General features: G+C 36.2%; 1 protein-coding gene across 6 annotated transcripts in view; it reads right to left on the bottom strand.

Annotated features, from left to right (window-relative positions):
- MGAT4A (alpha-1,3-mannosyl-glycoprotein 4-beta-N-acetylglucosaminyltransferase A) overlaps positions 1-25,684 on the bottom strand; it is an 84,865-nt gene that overhangs the window by 29,856 nt on the left and 29,325 nt on the right. For all 6 annotated transcript variants that reach the window (XR_011726337.1, XM_071746146.1, XM_071746121.1 and 3 more), the window contains exons 3-9: positions 22,723-22,890; positions 19,737-19,877; positions 17,447-17,580; positions 6,943-6,989; positions 6,259-6,372; positions 5,560-5,635; positions 3,475-3,589 (exon numbers count right to left, since the gene is read on the bottom strand). Coding sequence is in view for 5 of the 6 variants with exons in the window: in XM_071746146.1 (XP_071602247.1) it covers positions 3,475-3,589; positions 5,560-5,635; positions 6,259-6,372; positions 6,943-6,989; positions 17,447-17,580; positions 19,737-19,877; positions 22,723-22,890 (795 nt within the window). In the remaining variant the exon portion in view is untranslated. The remainder of the gene's footprint in view (positions 1-3,474; positions 3,590-5,559; positions 5,636-6,258; positions 6,373-6,942; positions 6,990-17,446; positions 17,581-19,736; positions 19,878-22,722; positions 22,891-25,684) is intronic.

Below are 25,684 nucleotides of genomic sequence, written 5' to 3'. Positions count from 1 at the left end.
ATTGTGCTCTGCCAAGACTTCTATCTGATTTCCAGTCCACTTAAATGCTATCCTTCATAAACTGTTCCGGCCCTCTCAGTATTTTGTTAGCCAGTGCAAGACATATACAAAATTAAAAACTGTTTTCTACAGTTCTCTGAACTGCAAATATCTAAATAATTAATTTTCATTCTTCTGCATAAACATTCCTGTTAAATGTTTTTGTTTTTACCAACACCAACAATAATTTTATACTTGCAAGCGCATATTCTAACTAGAGTTGAAGATTTCAATGTTTCCCCTGTTAATGATATGCAAATTAGTGGCATTAAAACCAAGAAGTCTTTGAAGCTATTTAAATCTCAAATATTTAATTGATCAACTCTTCTCCAAGCGTCAACTATGTGGACAGCTTAAGCAAAACTGTAATCATAAAAACTTAAAATAATCAGAACAATAGGCCTTAAAACATCAGGGCACAGTAAGATTCAGAGGAACTGTATAAAACAACCAAAAGGCTGATTTCAGGCCACTCTATTAAAAGGTTGTGGCAGCTGCCATGCTAGCTACAGCTCAGAGTGCTGCAGATCCTTTGGAAAACACTTCAGCTCATGAGCAACTGGAAGACAAACCAATATTTCTCATAAAAAGCCAGCAGGACTTTCCTACATTGTGTCAAGGACCACAGTGCAAGCCAAAATCCAAAAGAGCAGAAGATAGATCTTCATAGAGCTTCTTAGAGAAACAGCACATATCTCACCCATTATTTATTAGATACTTGACAGCACTTAAGACTATGCTTTCAGGATCAAAAAAAAGAAAGCAAGCAACTTCTGCTGTATGGCAGAGGTGACAGAATTCTATAATCCTGCTGTCGGCCTACATAGCTGCATTTGCCACTTCTTCATGTAGTACTTGCATAAATTAGATTTTCAGTTCAGAAATACACTCTGAAAGAAAACATTTCTACCTAGCAGAACTTGCAAGTTGATCAAGGTTTCCAGTACAACAAATTGTCAACACCTCTTTTTTTTAGAGATTATTTCTTGACCAGCAGCATCTAGACAATTCAGTACTCTACTTTCTCATAGACAACTACACATACAACTCATCCTCATTACAAACAACTACTTTTGCTCTTCTCCACAGGTTTCCACATCACTAAATGACCATAGATGAGGAAAATCTACATTACTTGTAGAAAAAAAATCTATGCAATATATGGTTATAGCTCGCCAATATGTTTCAAAGCCAGAAATTTCACTCACTTTCATGAAACCTGATCTTTGTCTCCAAACTTAAAAGCAGGATAAGTAGTTAAATCAGAAGGAAAAAAATAACCTAATTTTCCAAGTAGAAAAGCAACATTTATATGTGTAGCTAAATGCATTTGAAATTCTGCTGATATAATCTAATTAAAAGGAGGGAAGCAAATATGATACAAGGTACAAACAACAGAGATGCAAGTGGCAGGAGACAGCAACTAAATTCAATACAATTATTTTCAGAGCCAACACTGAAAGTATATAGATAGTATAGAAAACAACTTTAAAATATTTTTAAACAGCTGCCCAGGTGATTAAGCCAAATCTTGGTATTAAGAACTACATACCTACCCTTTCTGGCTTGGGCACTGTGCCCTTTACAGCACCATGGAGAACTGAAAGGGGTGTCATATACATAAATAATAAGTGATCTGAAATACATCTACATGGGGTAGACAGTGCATGCCCTAAACTGGTTTTATGCCCATTTTGACATGTCAGACTTTGTAAGCACTCTACTAATTAATTAAGCAAATGTAGAATAAGTGTAAATTACTTCTATAGCTCAGGAACTTGATACAGAATTTATATTTTAAGTGCAATTAGGACCAGAGCTTAAAACTCTAACCCCAACTGAGCCAACAATTCAAGTTTAACTGTTTGAAAGTAGAAACAAAGCCCAATCAGAGGTTGGTATTTAACCAGTCCCCACAGCTACAGAATTAGAGTTGCAAAGGGCTCCCCAACAGAAGAGACAAGCTTATTTAGGGCAAAAGCTCAACAAAATTATTTAAATGTTCATTTCTTCAAGATAGGCAGCTGCATTTCCATTTTCACCCTTCTCTGAGGCCACAAAACCATAACTACTTCAACAACAGGGCATCTCTGTTGGTAGCCCAAGGAAATGAAGTGGATCAGTTGTGATGTTGAGATAAATAAGGTGACTTCCCTCTGCCCATTTTCCCTCCATTGCTTTTTGGGGTTCTGTTCTGACTGACAGCCAAATGTACAAAGCACCTTTTTGTACCTTAGCATAGCATGTTTAGTTATAACAATAGTTATTGTTTTCCTTTCAACTCAGGGAATCTCCGAGACCATGAAAATCAGGGAATGATTGCCTCAGCAGCACACCTGATGCTGAACTGGAAGCAGGATAGTGCTTGCCACTCACACAGTGCCAGCCTTCTCAGTTCTGCAATCTAGATGCATCCCCACTCTTTGCAACTGGTAAGGGTCACTGAGCTAAAAAATTAAACCAATCTCTAGAAAGTAGGTCCAAAACAAAAACAAGAACTTCCAAGAGAATGACAAAACTCAGGACAGCATTATATCTATATGTATAATTTTCTTCCTGTTCTGAGCTCCCTTTACAGCCTTTGCATTGGAATCCTTTGTGTTAACCAGATACAGGAATCTCCATAGTACGACAGTTTTTCATTTTTCCTTGCATATCTCCAGCTCAGCACTTTTAAACAGATCATGAGACACCAGTGCAGTAATGAAATAACCTTTTGTTCTGTAAAATCCTTCCAAAACTTTTTTCATTGCTTTTAAGTTCAGCACTTCTCAATAGATACATATTAGTGTAAAAGCAAATAAATAGAAAATAATTTCAACAGCACCATGGTAGCCAATCCACAGCAGCCCGAGCTGCAGTGTTAGCTTCTCACACTGTTGTTCATTGCTAATGAGAGAGAAACTCTAATTACACTTAAGAAGGAGCAGCCTGTCATCATTTGTCCTTGTTGGAGTAGAAAGGAAAAGAACAGGCCTTGCAAGCAAGACAAACTGATGCCTGGTGATCCTTGGAAATTTTGGCACAAACACCAACAAAGTTATTTTAGGTGAAGTTAGTTTTCATGATTTTTTCTTTTATTTCAGTCAGTTGTCTTTTAATGACATTTTTGTTTTAATGGCAGCTAAATGTAGTCTAAGTCATTGCTTGCAATTCAACTCTTATTATTTTTACAAATTGATTAAATTTTGGTTATTAAAACATCTTTTCCAGCAGTTTGAGTTTGCCGCAGTGATAAGAAATTATATGAAACAACTGAAAAAAGATCAAAAAACCTCCAGGAGTTAAACTACATCTCCTAAAATTTCTGCTCTTTTCTACTTTTTGGTCTATTTCTAGCACAAAAAAGATAGCTTTGAAGTCAGATCACTATTAATTCACAGAGTCTGAGGATGACTGTGTTCCTTCAAATTACTAAAGAGAAAATTTTCTTACCAATAAAACCCAGCTGAGAAAATTCTAGAATCATCCAATCTTCAGAAGCGAGCTGAAGTGCAAAATTTTTTATTGTGCTGAAATAATTCTGCTTGACAACGATATCATCTTCAAGCTAGAAGGAAAGCAGCAGTGATATCAACATAAATTTTAAAAAGCACCAGCAAAGCAATAGAAAAAATGTACAGGTAGGAAATACTGACTTATAATACATTGCTAACACATAGATATATATCTCTAATGCAAGTGCTGCTATGAAAACTAGATGCAATGGCCAAGAATAACTATTGTAAGGATCACAGTCTGTCTTCTTGTGGAGAGCTAATTGAGCTTGTTTCAGCTGGGATAGAGTGAATTTTCTTCCTAGTAGCTGGTGTAATACTGTGTTTTGGAAATGAGATTGAGAAGAATGTTGACTACACACTGATGTTTTAGTTGTTGCAGAGCAGTGCTTACGCTAAGTCAAGGATTTTTTACCTTCTCATACTGTGCTGCCAGTGAGGGGGCTGAGGGTGCAGAAGAAGCTGGGAGAGGACAGAACCAGGAGAGCTGACCCAACTGGCTCAAGTGATATTCCATGCCATATAATGCCATGCTGAACAATAAATCTGGGGGGAGCTGGCTGGGGAGCAGCAGTGGCAGCTCAGGAACTGGCTGGGTATTGGTCAGTGGGTGGTGAGCAACTGCTTCGTGCATCAGTTCTTCTGCATATATATATATTTCTTTTTTTTCCCTTCCTTTTCTGTCCTATTAAACTGTCCTTATTTCAACCCATGAGTTTTTACTTTTTCTTCCAATTCTCTCCCTCATCCTCCTGGGGAGGAAGTGAGAGAACAGCTGAATGGTGTTCTCTCTTTAACCCTGCTGGGTTAAACAACAACACAAATCCAGAATCTTTCTGTAGTAAGAATCCACAAATGTATCTACAGCAATAACTTCAGAACATCACTTTTCTCTCTCCAGAGAAAAACCATCCATGAAATAATGTTAGACTTAGTCTAACAAGGAGAACAAGTAGAATGTTTCTATTATTTGTATGCAAATGTGACTGTTTACTCATACACCTAACAGCACGGAAAAAAAATTCTCCTCTGAGACAAGAGACATCTCTGCACCAGAGCTGAGATTCATTTCACCTGGCTTTAGCAGTCCAACAGAAGAACGGGTGCATAGTCCAAATTAATCATCTAGTTCAGGCAGCAGAACTGCCAAGATGTGGTGCTACAATCCCTTTAATTCATACAGAGCACAGGCAACCGCTTTAAGGACCCTGATTATCCTGTCCTTTCTTCTTCTTTTGTTTCTTTTTGCACTCATGTTTTTTTTTTTCTCCAGGCTGGTACTAATATTTAGGCAACTGCCTAGTTTCAAAAAGTGTGTCTCATGTTACCAGTTGTGAAGCTTTCAGAAGAGCTGAGTCTCCAACAGCTCTCCAAAAGCAGAGAGAAAAAACTTGCTGAAATGAGTGGGGCTTTACGCCCAAGGGACACAGTCCTAAATACAGATTATAAGTGTAAGTTACTTTCTGAATCTGCAATAACTGTAGGTAACACTTCTACTTCAAAGCACTGAGTCATGACAGGAGCACTTTTGAGCTAACAAAAATTTAAGAATTGCTAAACTATATTCTTGGAAACCTCTTTACAAAAGAAATAAGAAAACACATTGAAAAGGTGTCTATACACAAAGGTCTTAACAAAGTGACCCTGCACGTGCCTTCAAGGGAAAGTAACAAAAAGTATTAGCTTGATTTCTACTCAAAACTACACTAGTGCTTTTTGCCTAGGCAATGGTAACTCATTTGGGATACAAGAAAAAAGACAGTTAAACTGTTTGCATTCCTTCAATATTCCTACTAAGCATCTTAAGATTAAAATAAGTCAAATAGGACAAATTACTTTCTCCTTCAAAGACAGTGTTCCCCACAAATTACTTCCTCATATGCCATAACCTTCATACTTAATGCCCTCCTTTAACTTCAGAAGTAAGTTCTCTCTTCTGTGTATGTCCTTCTGATGTGTCCAACAGCATAATTTCTGGAGAATCATTTGAAAATATGTCTCAAAACAAAGAAGAGAAATTTACCTGAATGTAATAAACTCCCTTTTTCTGGGCATACATCATAAGAAAACAATAATCCAAGTTCTGTTTTGTTCTCCATCTGAAATTAAATTAAAAGCTTAAGGATTATGAAAAAAAAAAAAAAAAAAAAAAAGCTATTTCAACCATACATGTTAACAGTGCAAAGTAAATCTCACTATGAATCAGTGAAATGTTAGGACAGCTGCTTTTGGCATTGTTCCCTCAGGAAATTCTCTGAGAAGAATGAAGCAAAGCTTCCACCTTACACTTTTACACAGACATAAAACTGAACTTGAATCTGATTTTGTGAGAACTACCTGACATTTCACTAAACACACATACACATTTTAAATGGTAATTCAGCAGGAATTACAGGGCTCTAGGCCATATTTCAGGAAGAATTTGGGGAAGAAAAACAGTAAAGAAAAAAGTTTAGATACAGCAAAAAAGTATGTCAAGTCTCAATTGTCCCCCCTAAATTCTACACTAAATGAACTGAACCAAACTTAGCATTGGGCTCTCTGACCATGCACAGAACAGCATGCAGATAAGAATGAGATGAATTCACAGAGCACTTTTAGCATCCCCACACTTTTGAGAATAACAATAAGAAACCATTTCAAGAATTCACAACCCACTGCAGTTTCATAAACAACAGAAGTGTGGGAGGAGACAGGAAAAGATCTGGAGGAATAAACTAACCTCACTCTCTCTTTTGAATCTCCAAATGTCTCTTTCAAGTTTGTCAAGTCAGGATAGTAAGTTGCAGGAGGGGCTATTACTTCCACCAAGCCAGAATTGATCTCTGTAGAAAACCTGTCAACAGAAACATCCTAAAGTCACATGAGGGATTCCAAGTTTTGTAGATGATCTCCTCTCATTCTGTTAGTACAGTTACTATGTTTGGTGACTATAATGACTTATTCAAATGAAACATGTAAAATGAAAATAGTATGTAAAAAATAAATTGTTTTTCTTAGCATATTCTTGAGTGCAGTGTAGCCTCTTGCCCAGTAATCAGATTTTAACTAGATTCTAAACATTTATTTACCTTTTTTTCAGAATCTAGTGAGGTTTTTTTATATCTCTCTTTGAATGTAGAAAATACAAGGCTGTAACATGGATATTAAAAATTTCCATTACTGTTAAACCAATCCCATCTGCTTACGTTATACCTAATAACCTAACCCCATTTATTGTTTTACAATTTAACTGACGGAATCACTGCCCCTTAATTTGTCATCTATTACTTTGTTATCTGAAAGTCCAAATCCCTAATTAAAAAAAAAAAATTCTCATACTTCCAGAATATTTTTATAACCTGGAGGAAAAAAACAACAAACCCACCAATAAATTAACAAGTCCCCCACTAAAACTGCAACTTACTCTTTTTCCAGGCTTGCAACAACACTGTTAACATAATCAAGATCAGTCTGGAAAAAAAAAAAAAAGACAAAAAAACCCAAATGGAATATTTAACAGTTCTGGAGTCACGTTTTAAAAGAAAACAATGAAATAAGCATTGGAATTAGCTGTAAAACCAATTGAAAACCAATGTCAGCATGTAAGATTATTTGAGTAATATAGGACTATATCAAACATGTAACTGTCTTATGTCTAATGGGCAAAGAAACAAATTTTTTGAAAACAGAGTGGAAAAATATTTGCCTTATATGTGCTCTTAACAGACAACTCTAATCCAACTATTGTCATTTTCTTGCAACCTCTCATGCCCTTAATGACAAAATGATCATCAAGTGTTTGTGTGGGAAGTACTTCATATTATTGTTACATAATATTAATAATAATAAAAATACGAAATTACCAAGGAAATATTGCCAAGAAAAGCTTTTGGGAAACATGATTTGAACACGCACTCTTCTTTCAAGAATACAGCTCCTAAACTTTGCATTTAAATGGTGGATGCCCCAACCACAGACATCGATGAACACACTGTTTTCCTGTCTAGGGTTGTTTTTTGGCATCAGAGATTAAACTTGGGGCACTATCAATCCTATCAATCACTCAATTCTTTAAGATGCACAGATCCTAAAAAATCCTTTTTGGTTAAAATATAAATTAGGACATTCTAGAAAAGTCTAGATCACCCAACTTGCCAAAACTGACTGATAATTCACCAGGTTCACTTGGCCATTTACATGCATTTCAGGAAGAGAGAGAGATGTGACAGAAAATCCTGATCTTTGTTATACTTCCTAAGGTAATAATTTGAAACACCATTTATCAGTTTTCAACATAAAATTTACAGTTTATAAATCAACCCAGATTCTTGTGGCTCTTGAGAATTCTGCAGAAATAACTGCCTTTGAAATTCTGGAAACAAAGGAACAGTTCATATATTTTCTGATGAATTTGTAATGCAGATTATCATTAAAGGATTATACACACAGAGAATAAAACCCTCCCAAGCATTTCTATAGAACCACTAATCTTGTTTGATAAAAGTGCTTCCCTTTGATCTTAAAAATCACCATTCCTATTTTTAAAGATTTATTTTAATGAAATCCAACATAATGCCAGTGACGCACACTTTTCCAAAAATTACAGTGGGTTTCTTCAAATCGGGTTCAAAATACTACAACAATATAAAAGTAGAAAACATTTGTTGTAAATTTTTCATGTATATTTTGCTAGTATGCCTAGTGCTGGACAGATATTCCAATAAGCAGATAAGGTGTTTGCAATTAAAACCTCATCCTGCAGTGAGTTCCACACAGGCAGATTCACAGGTCCATGTGGACTTCAGTATATCACTAAGCTTTTATATACACCCATGGATTGTTCACAGTTTATTACTGGAATGGAGTGTAAGACCAAACTTTTTCTTCTGTGAGTAACAGTTGCAAATCAATGACCTAATCACTACCTAAAAATAATTTCAATAAAGCCATCCTTAACTGAAACATTTTAAAATAAAATATTTCATACATTAAAAATACCAAAATTGATGTTTAGTTGCCATAGGAAAAAGACAAACAATCTGAATTTGCAGTTAGCATGCCAGACTTTAATTACCCCATCTAGCATTAATAACTCAAATATTTGTTAAACAGCCCACATTGTAACTGCAGACAAAAATGCTAGTTTATATATATAGATAGATATATATACACACACACACACACACACACACACACACACACAGAGGCATATATACATATATACACACACACACACACACACACACATAACCACACCAAGTAGAAACACAGTATTCCAGAGATTAAAATAAATACTGAACTTCATGCCAACTGGAAGCATATATTTGGTCACAAGCCTGTGCCTTAGTACAAATCTCCTATGTTCCTTAGAGTGACTGTAGTTTTGACCTATTTTACAGATACACCATGAAGCCTGGCTTAAAAAGAAAACAAACCACCTTCACACTTTTATAGAGAATGCACCAAAAAAAAAAAAAAAAGAGGGCTGTGGGTTTTTTTCTACTTCCCTTTATTTGTTTGTGTCCTTCATGCAAAAGGTTGGCAGCTTCCCAGCCAGAGCTGCAATCACAATGGATTCACATTAAAGAGATATGAACTTCCAACCTCATATTGTGACCTCTGTTGCTATCAAACAAAGTCAGGATGGTCTGCTCTACCTGCACAGGAAAGGAGATATGGCAAGTACCACTTCTGGTTTAGTAGGTAACCTTCCTTCTGAACCAACAATCACTGCATCAGCACTGTGCAAAAGGAGATGCCACTTTTAGAATGAAAAGGAACACTGAAGATTAAAGGAATTGATGCAAAAATGTGATAGGAAGAGTTAACAGTGCCAGCCACAAAGATGCATCTTATCAATGAATCACATGGAGTCCTAAAAACAAGTTTGTCTTGTTTGGTGGATCTCTGGGAACTAAAGAAAGACCTAAATAGGGGTTGTTATTAGAGTATCAGTTCAGATCTTTCTGCTTAGCCATATGAAATCAGTGATCTCTGAGAAAAAGTAAGAACACTTGGAGCAAGACATCTTCCTGTTTTCATTCATACCAGATCAGACCAAAGACTGATCCAGCTCAGCATCTTGCTTCCAGCAGTGGCAGCCATGGACAGATACACAGCAAAAAATGAGAATAGGAAAAGTATCCACAATACTCTCTCCTGTTATCATCCATGTTTTGACTACCTTCAATTCAAATTACTTCCTGAGACAGATGAGATTGTATTTATTGTTCCTCAGGGTACTTCGCCAGTATCTGCTTGAGCCCATCTGAACTTTCAGCAAGACAATTTCACCTTATGAGGTCTATAGAGTGTCAGAAGCCTGTGAACATGGCAACACTTAAGGTTTAACTCCTTGTATCAGCAGTATTGATGAGGGACACATATAGAGTGCTTTGATGAATCTCTAAAAGTAAACAGAGTCCATTGTGGAACAAACCAAACTTTCAGACTTCTACTGAAATAAGTCCTTCAATTTCCTTAGTTTTTACAAGATGCTGCCCCACCTATTCTCTGAAGTACCTACTCTAGTTTAGGTGAGGCTGCATTTCAAATTTGCAATTATTCTACAGTTTGTTTGAACAAACATTATTATTCATAATAAACACAAAGAACCAGAGCAGCAATGGACTTTCCAATCTTTATTGATTTTTATTTGTGTACACACAAAGTGTGTACACAAAGTAGTAAAATGTATTAGCCAGCAAACAAAAGGTTAGAAAGTTAACAGGTAGCCAACTATCAGACAAAAATCAAGATTTCTACCTTTAAGAATTAACCCTTTCTTACTGTTAAATCCTAACTATTTCACATTTGGAAGAATGACAGAAGGTGGGACTGTTTCTCAAAATGTAAGGAAAACCATGACATTTTAGACCAAAGATCTATCTACTATCTTAACCAGTGGCAGATGCATAAAAAAAGGGATGTAATCATAGAATCACAGCACATCTCAAGCTTTAAGGGACCCATAAGGATCATTGAGTCCAACTCCTCTTTACATGACAGCCTAAACCTAAAGTGTATGACTAAGAGTGTTTTCCAGACTCCTTGAATTCTGACAGGCTTGATGCTGTGACCACTTCCCTAGGGAGTCTGTTCCAGTGACTGAGAAACCTCTTAGTGAGGAACTTTTTCTTAATGTCCAATCTGAGCTTCCCATGATGCAGCTTCATTCCATTTCCTCACATCCTCCCACTGGCAACTGGAGAGGGGAGATCAGCAGCTCTCCTGCTGCTCCTCCCTTGACTCTGCAATAAGGTCAGCCCTCAGCTTTTCTTCCCCAGGCTGAACAAACCAAGTGATCTCAAGTTTTGCCCTCAAAGCCTTTCACCATCTTGGTCACCCTCCTTTGGACACACTCTTGGACACATTTTGCTGGCCTTCCTATACTGAGGCACCCAAACCAGTACTTGCACACAGTACCTGAGATGCAATCACACCACTACAATGTAGAGGAACAATAAACAGGCTATGTACAGAATTAACCTTCCTTCCCTTCATACACTTCCCAGTTCTTATTAACAATTTATAATTCCCAGGCCTGAGTGGTATCAATATCATTATATTTAATACCTTGTCCTGAATCTGTTCTTTGTCAATTTGTCTGATTCATTTCAGACTCCATAGGCTCATATTTCACAATATCCAGTAGCAACAAGGCCCATAGTTTAGCTATGGAATCAAGTGAAAAATGTTGTCTTTGGTTTAGATTTTGCTTCTTAATGTCATTTAGCAGCACCCAGGACCTGTATCACCATCAGAAACTGAGAACTGGTTCTAATCCATGTATATAAAATCTAAATAAGCAACACAGCCAAGTCCAAAGAGCATCAGAACCAAGCTGTTACACAGGCACAGCAAGCATACAAACACTTCCCATCAGACCATACAAGACACAGTCTTTTATTCTACCAGTATCAAGATATAGCACTGCTAGAAGAAACAAAAATAGCCTTGAAGTTCAGACAGTTCCATTGTAAAGCATGGGATTCCTGTCCCTGCTTTTACTTCCTGTCTCACCCCCCCTCCTGCAACAACTTATTTAGTGATACTGGATACATCACAAACCAGGTTTTCCTTAGTTTGCCATTAAGCACCACTCTTATACTCAACCACCCACTTGTGATGTGATCACAAGTGCTAAAAACACTGGACTGTGGGAACATAAAGTGCTACAGACTGGGATGCATCAGTACTGGCACCTGGCTAGTGAAAAGCTTCATTTTCACATTAAGTTTTCCAAACTGAGTAAAAAAGCAAACAAAACAAAAACAAAGAACAAAAAACCTAGCAAGCCCCCCAAAAACCAAACCAAACCAAACCAAACAATATAAAAAAAAGGCAAGTAAAACATGATGGAATGCCATGATACACTGCACAAGCAATGCAATTGTATTATTTTCTTGTTCTGGAAGCTTGCCTTGTAACCTTAGCTATTTTAAAGCTGTAATTTTCAAGACACATACTGAAGTGCTCTGTAAAAGGCACAAGCTTTCAGCAGTTGACCCTACTTTGAGCAAGAGAATTGGAGTGGATGATCTTCCAGAGGTCCATTCCAATCTCAAGGATTCTCTGAATCTCAGACCTTGCCTTAGCAGACCAAACCCTTGTTTAGGTTAACTTTCTATTTCAGGTGTCAAAAAGAGTCAGTCTTAGGAAGAGAAATGCAAATACAAGCAAAGATGGCACTAAAATATCAAAGATTTTTTTTTTTTCCTTCACAAGCCACTAAAGAAGAAAATTAAGATGCAGAGTATCAAAATATTACAAAATCAAGAAAAGACAGTACAGGGAAAGAAAGAAGAAATTTAGCCATCAATTGTACATTTTAAGCAATGTTGTTTATCTAAGCTATTAGATTGTCCAGATCTTAACTTTTTCATTAAATACACTGTAAATCTTAATTAATTCAAAAGCATCTTCCAAGAAAAGAAACAAGATCCCTGTGAAACAACTGTGACAATCTGCAAAGTGTCGTCATCTCATTGCTTACAAATTTCTACAATTTTATTTGATCTTTAAATTAAAAATATTCTACTTCTATGATAATCCTGAATAATTAACAAACAATGCAGAATTAAACAGCCTCCAGAAAAGGCAAAGCAAGCATATATGCCTGGATATTGTAAAAGTACATATGAATATAATTACCTATATACAAGACATTCAAATTCACATGAGATAAAGCAGTCACTAAAGCAGCATTTGGACCTATTTTTGGATATTTATGCAGTAAAGAAAAACCCCTAAGGAATAAAAGTGCAGCAGAGCTTTCCAGTGGTTACATTTGTATACAGCTATAAATAAAGCTGTGGAAAAAGGTAATAAAATCTGTCAAGAGTTCAACAAATGCATCTGAAAAAAAATTATTTTCAGGAATACAGTGTCTGCTTTCAGCTCTGATGCAAGTAGTTCAAGTTAGATAGAGGAAATATGAAAGATGAAAAGAAGAAAAAAAAATAGGTATGAAGAATATTGCCATAATATAGCTGCCTAACGTTACTAAAGCTAAATGTAGCCTCTGTGTCCTACAGGTATCTTACAGACAGAAAAGCATTTAAGTGTTTCAAATCTAGTGCCTGAGAAAGGAAAACAATCCTGAATTTTATCTTTGTACTGAAATACTAAATTTGTCTCAGGTATATGAAGTTTTCAAATCCTGTCAAGGATCTTTTCTTACAGTTAAGAAAGATTTAAAAAAAAAAAAAAAAAAAAAAATCACTGGTTCAATCTCATATAAAAACTTTGCTAGTCACTGCCATGAAAAGAGGAGCATAAGATCCCATGATGTGGCCCAGTATCAGTCATCAATATTCTTTGGATACCAAAGCTCAGGTGCCAAAGAAGCAGGAATTGCAACAGCTGCTTAAATATCTTAAATTCTCACTGACAGGACAAGCTACCCTTTCAGAGGTGAGAGCTGGCAGAATATCTAGAAGCTGTATTCATCCTGTACAGTTTTGAATGAGATGCGCAAAACAAAGACCTCTAAAACTACCTAGTGAAGGTAATGTATCATTTGGTCTTTGATTTTTAAAAATATATATATATATTACATACATATGTATGTATATATATGTTAAAATCTGATGGTCTTTCTGCAACTCAAGATGTGCAGCAGATCATCTGAGGACTAGGAATACACTAGGAATGCATGGAACATCTCTGTAGCCAGGATGAAGATCTGGGTTGAGAGTGAGAGAGACAAAATATGCCTTTTTTTTTTCTACCAAGAGATCTGCTGATCAGAGAGATCTACTATCCAAAAGAAGAGGTAGAAATATAGTCTTGTTTATATTGCTGAAGTTTTCCATATGGCACTCCAGTGTTCATACATTCAAAACAGGTTTAGCAAGGTTTGACCCAGTATGTGCAGTCAGTGCTTAGTTTGCTAAGGCTTTGTTCATACCAGTGCACAGGATGGTGTCTTGCTGGGTGCTTGTGTCATGCTGACCCAACCAGAAGCTTTCCCAAAATAATAAAGAGAAAAAAATTCTCCCCAAAAGGAGGACAGAATGCTACTGAAGATCAACATCTCTTAATTTATCAGCCCTTGATTACATAAAGGGATAACACAGTAACAGTGAAAGATACTCAAGATACACAAGGTTTTCAAGTCTAACTGAATTTTATACAAATGAAACAAAGGAGTAAGATTTGAATAAGTACATTATTCACGTACAATATGGACCAGTGCTCCAAAACAAAAGGCTGGTCAATTATTGCCTTGTCACATGCAACCACCCCAGAATTGGCAATGTGCTTCTGCATACCTTTAATGTCTTCTGATTCTTACTGAAATGATTTGTCCTTCTGATATTTTTGGTCAAATCAAGGGCTTACAGTCTTTTCAATATACGCTGATTACTGTTGATACAAAAGACTGCTCTAAGTGCAGTCACTGATTAATGAAGTGGACTGACAATAATTTGTGATATATTTAGAACAAGTCTAGGATGCTTTTTTTTTTTTTTTCCATGGTAAATAAGATCTTCCCACAGGAAGGCTTCTTAAACCTAAAGCCTATAGTTTATTTTTGAAAGCAAGTTTTCAGCAGCTTTATGAGACTTGAATTACCTGTTTCAAGTAATCTGATGAGCCTGTGAACTAGCTACATAGTGAAGAGGAATAAAGAGATTTTAAAGTATAGAGGTATAATGAATCATGCCTATTTATTAGTCATCCTAATGAATACCTGTAAATTATTCTGCAATAAAGTTATTTTAACAAATTGGAGAACACAGACGTATGTCAGTTACTGCAGCAATTGCACAGTTTACTGTCAAGCAATTCAGGTAATTATTTAAATAAATGATTAAATATCAGCTGAGGTATTTTAGAATTCCTTGAATTCAGCATGGAAATTTACTGCGTATAATTACATTACTGAGAAACAGCCATAAAGTGAAAGGATATGCAATTCTCTTTATTTAGTAACCATATTTCAATGGTATTTACTAGCCCATCTGATTACACTGTCATTCTGTTTGCAGAAGGCCATTAGCCTTGATTTTCAACTTGCTTTCTAGTAAAAAGTCAAATTTACAAGAAATAAATCAGATTAAATTGATAAAAAAGTAAGATTAAAAGAGTGTTGAGCACAAAGAGATTACAGTCCACAGCTATCGTTCTCAGCAATGTTTCTTAAACACCACCAATTTGATTTTTAAAATAGAGTCAGCAAGAAAATACTGAAATCCTTTCAAAATACAATTTTTCATGTAATTCTTTTGTGAAAACATTTTTACATCTTGCACTTTTTTGTTGTTTTTGTTGTTGATACAAGTCATAGACAAAGCACAGATAGTAATTTGAAGCTTCTCAGCAACACCACCTAACCTCACACTCTGATAATTTCAGCATTTAACCTGCACAGATTTTGATCAGAGGCCATACATTTTTTCAGAAACTTTTCCCATCATTTTTAATACAGAGACAGTTGGTCATAGTTATACTGTATTTTTGAATAAGCCTTCATTAATGCATACATGTTAATCATAGCAATAGTCTTAACACATTCTAGGGTAGGAAACCTCACAGATTAAGCTATTGTAAAAGCTAAAGCCCCTTTCTTTTTATAAGGAAAAACAGAAGTCCACCAGGTGTGTAGGCATTCCCTCAAATAGCCAGAGAAAATACTTAATAAACCTACACCTTTCATCTTGCAAAAGAAAACTGAAAGAATCAGCATAACGCAGAGAAAACACAGCATAGTTCAAAATGAAGTATTAATGTAAGATATTATTTACTGAAAATGTTCCCCTGTAGCAATTACAAAACAAATTATAAGATACTGAGTTTAAGAAAATATAAAATATGGTCAAAGAAATAGTAAAGCAGGGAATACAAAACTTGATGGAGTGAAAAAAAAATAAAGCAAATTTAAATATAAATGGACAATAAATTAATGGTTCTTCAAATTTTCAGACATTCATGGCTTGCAGTGCCCATGGCAGATGTGGGTAAACACACAGGGCTCCAACAGATACAGAAATAACAGACACAGAGGGTTAAGATACAAAAGTATCCCACCCTGGAGCAAACCACACAGCTCTTTTTGGGCACAGAAGCAATAGCTCCTGTGTTAAAATGTTCCATTCCTTCAGCCACTTTTGTAGAATCATTCCAAAGATGAAAGAGAATTTCACACCACTTCAAGAGAAGAAAGGTATTTAGCTATGGAAAACTAAGATATAGCAATATGGCTTGTCTAAGGCAACAACAAATATGTGCATTTGCAGAGAAAGTGTGAATTCCCTTCATTCCTGTTCTACATATTGCAGAAGACAGAGAATCCAATGATAACACACAGCCTTCATAGTTCAGATGCCCTTAAGCAAAACAAAATTAAATTTCAGTTTTAAACCTTGAAAAGAAGCCACACTAAAAGGCAATAAAATAAGCTCAACATATACAGGAAAGAAAAACTCAGAGGTCCAGTAATAGGGGTAAGTTAAGAGAATTGTTCACAGAAAAGCAGTATCTATTCAGGCAAATTGGTTTTGACTGACTATCAGGAAAAAGAAAACAGAGCAATCCATATTAGAAAACTGTAAGAACCAGTTCTCAGGTACAGGTAAAAAGTTTCCAGACTTTTCAAGGACATTTTAAAAATATGCTGACAATAGAATCAGAAGTATTAAAATGTCTATCTAATTTTCCACTGATTCATCCCTGAACTGACACTGGCTCACAGCATTAAAACCATTTTCACAGTTATAACAAGAGGATTCAAATTCGCCTGTGGGACTCATAAAACACTTTCAGTTGAGCTCCATATAGTTAGATGGGTGAAGGTCAAATAGATATATAAACTTTCACTCTTTCCAAGTTGGACTTTTGAGAGGAACATTAAGACCAAAATAAGTATTTGCAATTTCCAGCAGCAAATAATTATTTCTGAAAGTATTTTATCATTTTCCTAATTTTGATTTCCACTAAATCAGAGCCAAACTGACCAAACTGTCCAACTGAACACTATTGGAATTGACCAGCTATAAAGGTCTGAAATTGCTATATTCCCAGAGTCCAGACAATAAGAGCAATAACAATCTGTTCCCAACATCTCAAAACTGCAGCACTCATTTGAGGAACAACTAAGTAGTGGCATGAAGAAAATGGGAAGAATCCCCCTTGCAACATCAGAATACTTTGGATATTATTTCAGTATTGAAGGAATGAGGTAATTAGCACATTGCTGATACTAGGTAAAAGCATTAGAAGTTTACAAAATAACAGAAAAATCTGGGCTCTTCAGGACTGTTTCTTTCAGAAACAAAAGACTGAAACTCTTCTTTGCATGGAAGGAAAAGACTGTCAGTCATCTGCCTAGTTCTAAAGAAGTAGACCCTCATCAGTTCCTGAAAGAAATCATAACTGTAGTTAAAGGCAAGTTAGAAATTGTATAAAAATATTTAAGTGATTACCTCTCCTATAAAGACAACCATAACACAATCCAATTTTTCTTCAGGGGACAGCTTATCAATAAGTGAGTGGAGAGTTTCTGTAAGGTAAGACTTGACTTTTCTTTTCACTGTAGGTATTCCCATTACAATGGAAACTGAAATCAATCAAAACAGAAACATATTTTCAGTGGTCTCATACATAAAATAGGAAAAAACCTCTTACCTGATAATAAAGTATCGCTTAAGAAATGCAAAGAGTTAAAAGACAGAGATAAGAGTAATCAAAAATAGTTTAAAAATAATCCACTCGTCATCATGAGCATGATTAACATAATCACCACTGATGCTCAGAGGAAATACAGCAAACAGAAAAAAGCAATCCTAGGCATGCCAGACTAATGCATAGGTAATAAACAACAACTATGGTATTAATCAGATAAGGTGCACCAAGGACTTAGAGTGATTAAATTTCCTAACTCAGTTTTCTTTTTCAAATTGACATAACCATTCTTCACAGCTTAAGTACTTAACTTCTTAGAAGTCATCTTTTATAATGACACTGCTGAAAAAAAAACCCTTGTACTTTCCTTGTACCTGATCTGTGTTCTTCTAGAAAAACAAGCCCAGGTCATCAGGACTACCCATAAATTGGCACTGAAGTCTCTTATCATCATTAAAAGCACCTCAAATGCAAAGCAATCCAGCTCCAGCTACAATGCTATTAAAACCACCTTTCAGCTGGCCTTATGACTACTGTGTTCCTTAACTTTCCCATAGTCTTTCTTCTAGGGCTGGCTACCTATTAGGAACACAGCAGATAGGAACACAGTCAAAGGATAAATCAGGCTTCATGAAGCTAGCACCAGCATTCTGATCTGCAACTATTTACCACCTCAGAAATATATAAAATCAAATTACTATTAAAAAGATTGTTTGTCAGTTCTTATAGTTTGCTTTGCCTAACAACTACACATCAACAAGTTCTGAATTTTTAAAACGTACACAAAAAAAGTGCAGTGACCACGAAAGGGGAGGGTGGGGAAATAATTTCAACTCAGAATTTCCTCCCTCTTTTTAATTAAATAAACCTGATTCCGACTTCTATTTTGTGATTTCAAATTACAAATTCTTCTGTCACATATTTCCAGTAGGAGATAATATAGGGTTCACTTCCTGAATAACCACATTGAAATAAATCCAGAAAAATAACCCTATGGCTTGAACCCAAACATTTGTTACAGAGACAAGCCTTCTGTTAAAAGAAGGAACAATCAAACTTACTGAAGTAATAAAAAAAACCACAGGTCAAGAGTAACTAATGCTTCTTTCAAAAGCAAAGACAGGGAGAAAAATAAAAAAAAGTCTAGTGTACAGTAACATGAGTTATTCAAGTCAGAGAGCACAGAGAAACAAGGATCCACTGGTGGGGCCTTCAAGCTTAGAATCATAGGATGCCAGGTTGAAAGGGACCTTAAGAATCATCTGGTCCAGCCCTTCTAATATTATTGTTTCTGTGATATGTTTGAGTTCCCTGTCAACCTGAGACTTAAAACTTTGCAACCTGGGGCAATCCACCACTTCTGCTGGGACCATTCCAATGTCTGACTGCCCTTACAGTGAAAAATTTTCCTCTTGTGGTAGGAGACACGGAAACATGTATTCTTGGAGGTGTATCAGTTTAGCTTTATGCTATTTATTTTCTATAGCTCCCAGAGTAGGATTCCCTGGAGTCATCGTTATCAACAAAGCTTAGTATTTGTGAGGATTAAAAGAAAGAAGAAGAAAAATAGAAAAAAAATCAACAGTACTGCAGCACAACACTGATTCCCCCCCCTTCAATGAAAGTCCACATTTTATTGATGCGATTATATCTGATTACTCTGGTTCTCCTCATCCGAAGTTATAGATTTACATATATTGTTCAAAAAAAACCCAAACGCAAACTCTTAAATAATTATATCTATGTGTGCTTGCCCCACAGATCTGAAAAGCTGCAAAGATTTGTCCATAAGCAGTTCAGAATATGTAATGCTTGAGCTTTGTTCCCTTTTACATTGCTACAATAAAATTCATGCAAAGTAAATGCTTCTTAATGTATATCTTAACATGGCATGGTGCGTGATTGAGATTATGCAGAAAGGAGCAAAGCTGAAGGCAAATTCCTTTCATCTTGGATTCATTGTGAATTCTGAGATACCAATATCACACAAGTTATATGTTATGTCCTTGATCTACAAAATAATGCAGTAAACTACATTACTAAAAAGTCCTCCAGATATTAAACATAAAATAAACACTGTTCTCAGCATACCTCCTGTCCTTCCAAGGCCAATCTGCACGGAAGGTTGAAGGCTTCCTTCATTTTTCAACAAATGAGGCAAATGGTAATAGATATTTGGCACTTGAAGAGATTTTCTACTTGTTAGCTCCTTTAACAATTTCAGCGTCTCATCTGCAAACATAGATGAAATCAGCAATGCAGAAAATAAATAATATGAAGTTTCATGGAGTGGTAAATAGTACAAAATTCCAAGCTGGGTCCTAACTGAAAAAACAGAACAAATGATGCACTTCATTGAGGCATTGTATCTCCCGTATGAAGTATTTTCTCATTTTGAAATCTTATATATAAAAACTGTGGCCCAGCAACCTACAGATGCAGTTAATACTTACCTAATTACTTACATAATACCTACCTAAGGCTCTGTGTTTGATCACAGAAATAAAGAATTCATCATTTATTTTTGCTTACAGAGCTCAAAACGAGGTAGTGGCGCTACTGCAAAGCTACAAATGCATATTGCAATACACTCCACATAGATATAAAATAACATTAAATATACAGCTGATATTTAAAGTATTTCTGCAATAAACACTACCGTGAATTTAATTTAGTTCATTAGAGTGCTTAAAATAAATCTTGTTCTTTCTAAAGTAACTGCCTCTTAGGATATCCAGGTGGCTCTCTAAGTTGCAAATAACAGTTTTTAAATTTCCCTGCTTTGCATGTTGATTTTTTTACATCAAGTGTGAAAACAACTCTTATTTCAAATGACAGATATGATAGCATACGGACCTTTGAAAACTTACGGGATTTATAATATCAAGTTAAGTGAAAACTGTAGTCAAGGTTTCCAAGATAAAACTGAACCATGAAGAAGTGAGAAAAGTAATGCCATAAATGTCACTCCCCTCAGATTCACTCTGTAGCTTCTAGAAGGACAGATGGGTTTCATTGTGGGGTTTGGTTTGGTTGGGGTTTTTAAATTTACTCTGGGCAGTGAAACCAAATTCCTAACCACTTATAGTCTTGAAAAAAGCTTTTCAAATAGATGCCATAAATAGAGTTGCTTATTTTTACAGATTTCAGCACAGGTACATTTTGCTTTTCCTGCTATTTCCTTTAGCTTCAATTGCAAAAGGTGGACTAGTAGTTCTGTCAAAGTACAATAGTTCTATGTGTGAATGAATAATGAGCTATGTAAAAAAAAAATAAAATCTAGAATTCTTTCATCTTCAAAGAGTGTTTGGTTGTTGAAGAGCAGGCTCCAGGGAGACCTTACAGTGGCCTTCTGGTACCTGAAAGGACACTACAGGAAAGCTGGGGAGAGACTTTTCACAAGGGCATGTAATGACAGGACAAGGGGAAATGGTTTCAAGCTAAAAGAAATTCTTTTCTGTCAAGTTGGTGAGACACTGGAACAGGTTTCCCAGAGAAGTTGTGGCTGTCCCTTCCATGGACGTGTTCAAGGCCAGGCAGAATGGGGCCTAGTCCAACCTGGTCTAGTGGGAGGTGTCCCCCCATGGCAGGGGGGTTGGAAGTAAATGATCTTTAAGGTCCCTTCCAACTCAAACCATCTGTGATTCTATAGCAAATAAGTATACTAAGTATACTAATACATTAAACTTAACAAAAATCTACCTAATACTAAGTTCTGAGCACAAATGCTCAGGAATTCAGACTTCAGCTTCAGACTTCCCATCATGGCTCCACATGGAAAAAAGAGAATGTTCCAGATGGGATTCAGGTGAGTTAAAAATGTTAAAAAGGTAACTCAGTGACTTCAAGTAACTCAGTAACTTGAAGCTTCATCAGAAAAGAATTCCCATAACTATACTGTCTACAAGCAAGCTAATTCATAATTCCAGTATTAAAATTATTTTGCTTCCTCCATGACTGTTTGCTTTAACAGAAAAAAATATATACAAAGAATAGTAAGACAAGAACCATAAACTATATTAAATATAACTTTTATCCATACCAGCCCTGGAGATCTAGGGAACTATGGATCAGACTGTATAGGCCATTAGTGTCAGACAGAGCAGTTCATTATTAATATCAGCACTGCACTATAAACACCACCACCCCAAAAAAATATCTATAGAAAATAGTAATCCCTAACTTAAATGCACATAGACAACAGATTCAAAAATATTGGGCCAGTTTTACAATTTACAAAACCCATTGGGTTTATATTTTTCAGTAGGGCAATGCAGTGAAATTTCTGCAGCCTATTAAATCAGGTCTGCTGCCAGGTTTATATTTATTTGTTACTCATTTTACATCTAGAAAAATCAGAGTGGCTAAGGCAGTAATAGCAGTAATTTTTAAACTTAACTTCAATGATCTAGTGAGTAGCACAAAGGCAATTTCTAACACAGCTCTCTGTAAACTTGAGCATCAGACTCCAAAATGGGTAAAAACTAATGAAATACCTCAGTAGTTTATTGTTTAACCAGTAGTTATTAAAAAAGAGATTACCTATACATTTCAAAAAGCATAACCACTACCTTAGCCTGTATGTTTTCACATCTTTCTGTTGACTTTTAAACACTAATTGCTTCAAGTTCATCCATTTCTTCTCTTCGCTCACATTTCATAGAATCACAGAATCAGTCAGGTTGGAAAGGACCTCTGAGATCACCAAGTCCAACCCTTAATCCACTTAATTTCCCCTCAAACTCTATTTAAAAAGTTATGGAAATTACTGTCAAAGTATATTCGGTATGTTAAAAAAGTAACCAGAAGTTCCAGAATTTCATATCTAGGTGTGGAATAAGTATTCAGTCCCTGAAGTCGTAAGAATGAAGAATGGATGGATCATTAAGAAAAAAAATTGGGGAAAAAAATAAAAACCAAAATAATCCCCACCAGATATAATGTATAACGCACTCTTTATTTGCATTGCTGAACGGTTTCATTCAGATTTCTCAGTATTGATTCCTAATTTCGTAGCAATAAGAAGAGATATTAGTAGTGCAAGGTTATAAAAAAATAGCTCAATCACAGCATGTACCTGAAAAATTATTCATTGCATTCTTACTCCCATTTGTTTCTGCTACTGCACGTCTGAACTGCTCCAAGATAGCGTTGAGCTCAGACGAGCGCTGCAGCGTGCGATGCTCGGCTATGCGCAGACGTTCCTTCAGAGCGTGAAATTCCCGTTGATATGCAATCAGCTTTTCTACAGAGGAAAGAAAAAAAGATGATCCTGCTTATTTTTGGAAACAAACAGCCAGCTACAGACAGATCCAACCAGGGTCAGAGACTGCTAAGCTATGCAGCATCTGAAATCCAACCAAGAAGGGTAAAGACCAGCAAAACCCCACCTGAGGTAGGCACCTGGCCAGTCACACAGCAGCCAAGAGGGAAGAGTGAGCTGCACCAGACAAGGATGCAGAGCAGGCATTACAGGGGTACACACCTCACCTACACACAGGGGCAACCTGTGAGTTGCTGTTACTCAGCACCACAAGGCAATTCTGAATCTGTCTTGGAACAGGTGCCCAAAAACCCATGAAGAGTCATTTGCTGATATGTTGTCTGTGCCCTGACAACTCAGCAAGGTCGGGGTTTCTGGCTTGTGCATCTGGTTTTTTTCCTATTGGCCATTTCCCTGAAACTCTTGACTATCATCATCATTCTCCTTCAGCCAAGCTACAGAAACAGACTGAAGTATCTTAAGTGATATTATACTTTATAATCAATAAATATTCCAACATTCCAACCACACAGCTGTCATCCATGAACACGTCTTTTTTTGTTATTTACCTATCCATTCCTAGCCTTTTTGTATTGCAATGGTGGGGAAGTACAAGTTCTGCAGGCAATTTGAATCTCTTCCTGTTGCTGCATTACATTAACACATGAAGTACAAAAGGAATTGCAGCTTTCCCTTGTTGATAATGCTGCATTTGCTCCAACTTATAACAATTTACATTTATTTCCTTTTTTTGTAGTTGGGATGTACTGTTCTGATTATGTTTAGAAAACACAATGAGCTAAAATGCCCTCTGTTTTGAAGACAGAAAAATAAAAAACATAGTTCACTACCTCTTAAAAATAGTTTGCCTTGCCAGCCTTACTTTCTTTTTTTTCCTTAAAACAAAACAGTTATTGCTTTTGTGCCAAAAAACCCGGAACACAGACACTGGCACACAATACAATTCTAGGCACACTACACATTGATGACTGAACCCAGACTGCTATTTGAAACAGGACTTGGTGCTTTAGTTGGCAGTACTGAGAGGGCCAGAAAAATTTTCTTGAGTTACTGGCATGAAGGACATCCTTAATTGCCAATGATAAGCCAAAGAAATCAAAGACTGCTTGGAATCATGTCTGCTAGGTACAGTAAGGTTATGAAACATTTTAATAACCAAGCAAACATAGAACTGTATTAATGTAGACACCACTTTCAAGTGCAAATGATATCTCCTCCACAGAAGGAATGGGTGATGGCAGGTTGTATAAATGCTTCTTTAAATTCTGTCTAAACAGGAGAGAACAGGTGTGCCACCAAGGGACAGTGTTCTATTGAGGGCTTCCATAGCAGTGGATAGGCTCAGAAGCAGCCTGCAGCATCAGGTCTCCCTGGTCTTTCTTCATAGTACAGACAAGAGACAAACCTCCATACTTCTGTTCTTCCTACTTCAAAAGGCTAAATTCATCTGTGACAAAGTCTGTTCTTCTCCTGGGAAAATGGTGAGAATCCTATGGAACCTGTGATTCAGACTCCAGCACTTCAACTAGGATTGAATTCGGGTCTTCTCTTGACTTTAACAAATTCTGGGCAGATACCATTTCTCTTTTTACACTTACTACAAGGTAGCAGGACACCACCACACAGTGCTCCAATAGTTCTGGTGCTCTAAGAACAGCAGAGGCCTAGAGCAAAGGATTTACTTAGTAATACATCAAATGGTGGAGACACAGTAGTTCTGTGGCATCTCCACCTAACTCTGCAATGTAAAATCATAAAAACCTTGCTGATAAGCTCTGCTCGTAAGCAGAAACTAAGGAGTTGTTTACCTCCTCAATTCAGGTAGGTAATACAAAAAATGGAATTACAGCACCCTTGTAATTCCATAGCAAATTAAAATTCTCCCATAAAACCACAAGGAGATAAGAGGTCAACTGAAAAGGCAGCTTTGTCATGCAAAGAAATGAAAACTGTAGTTTGGTATTAAGAATTACAAATTAAAATCCCTTACGGTGGAAATGAAACTTTCATGGGATGTGGGTATTGTAACACCTTAATTTGCAATTCATATAATCTAAAAAAAAAAAAAAAACAAAACACCCAGACCCAGTTGATTTATTTAAAAAGAAATTTAAAATTATATAAGCATGGTTTTATTTTCCTAGCTTACAGCATTTCTGAGAAAAGATAGGATCCCAACTATGGCTCTGTAAAATTGTTCCCAGTAGAAGTATTACAAAGTAATACTCAGTTCTCAGTTCTGAGGCTCTCAAGTGAACAGTACTGGTATTGTATTTATCGTACTTGAGACCTCAAAAGAATGAATTCCTTTAAGAAATACTAGTTGATCAGTTCAAAGCAGTCAACTTCTCACAGCTGCTTCAACCAGACCTATCTGGGTTAAGGAGGCTGCTACTCCTGAAAAATGCCCTTCAAAAATGTACAACTGATTTTTATTTGTTAGGTCACAATATTATTCGGCCAAGCAAAACTAGAAAATGCTAACATTAAACATAATTAAATTTTAAAGTGCACTAGTCTGAGTATTTTTCCAGTTATTGATGTAAAATGAAGTAAAAATCATTCTTTGTAAGAATTTACGGGATCTGCAACATTTACATCTCTCGTGCTAACAGAGCTTAGCACTTTTCATGTAGTTGGAGATTCATGTGTAATTTGGCACTTGTTTTACAAAATGACTGCCTGTACTTTGACACAAAACAAATTAAATTTCTAACAATGTGTCTTTGGCATACTTGCAGTACCTTCAGAGCAC

This window comes from Heliangelus exortis, chromosome 1 (assembly GCF_036169615.1).
Source record: "Heliangelus exortis chromosome 1, bHelExo1.hap1, whole genome shotgun sequence".
NCBI classification, from domain to species: domain Eukaryota; kingdom Metazoa; phylum Chordata; class Aves; order Apodiformes; family Trochilidae; genus Heliangelus; species Heliangelus exortis.
The sequence above is the reverse complement of the archived record's forward strand: the minus strand, read 5'-3'. Positions and strand labels throughout refer to the sequence as shown.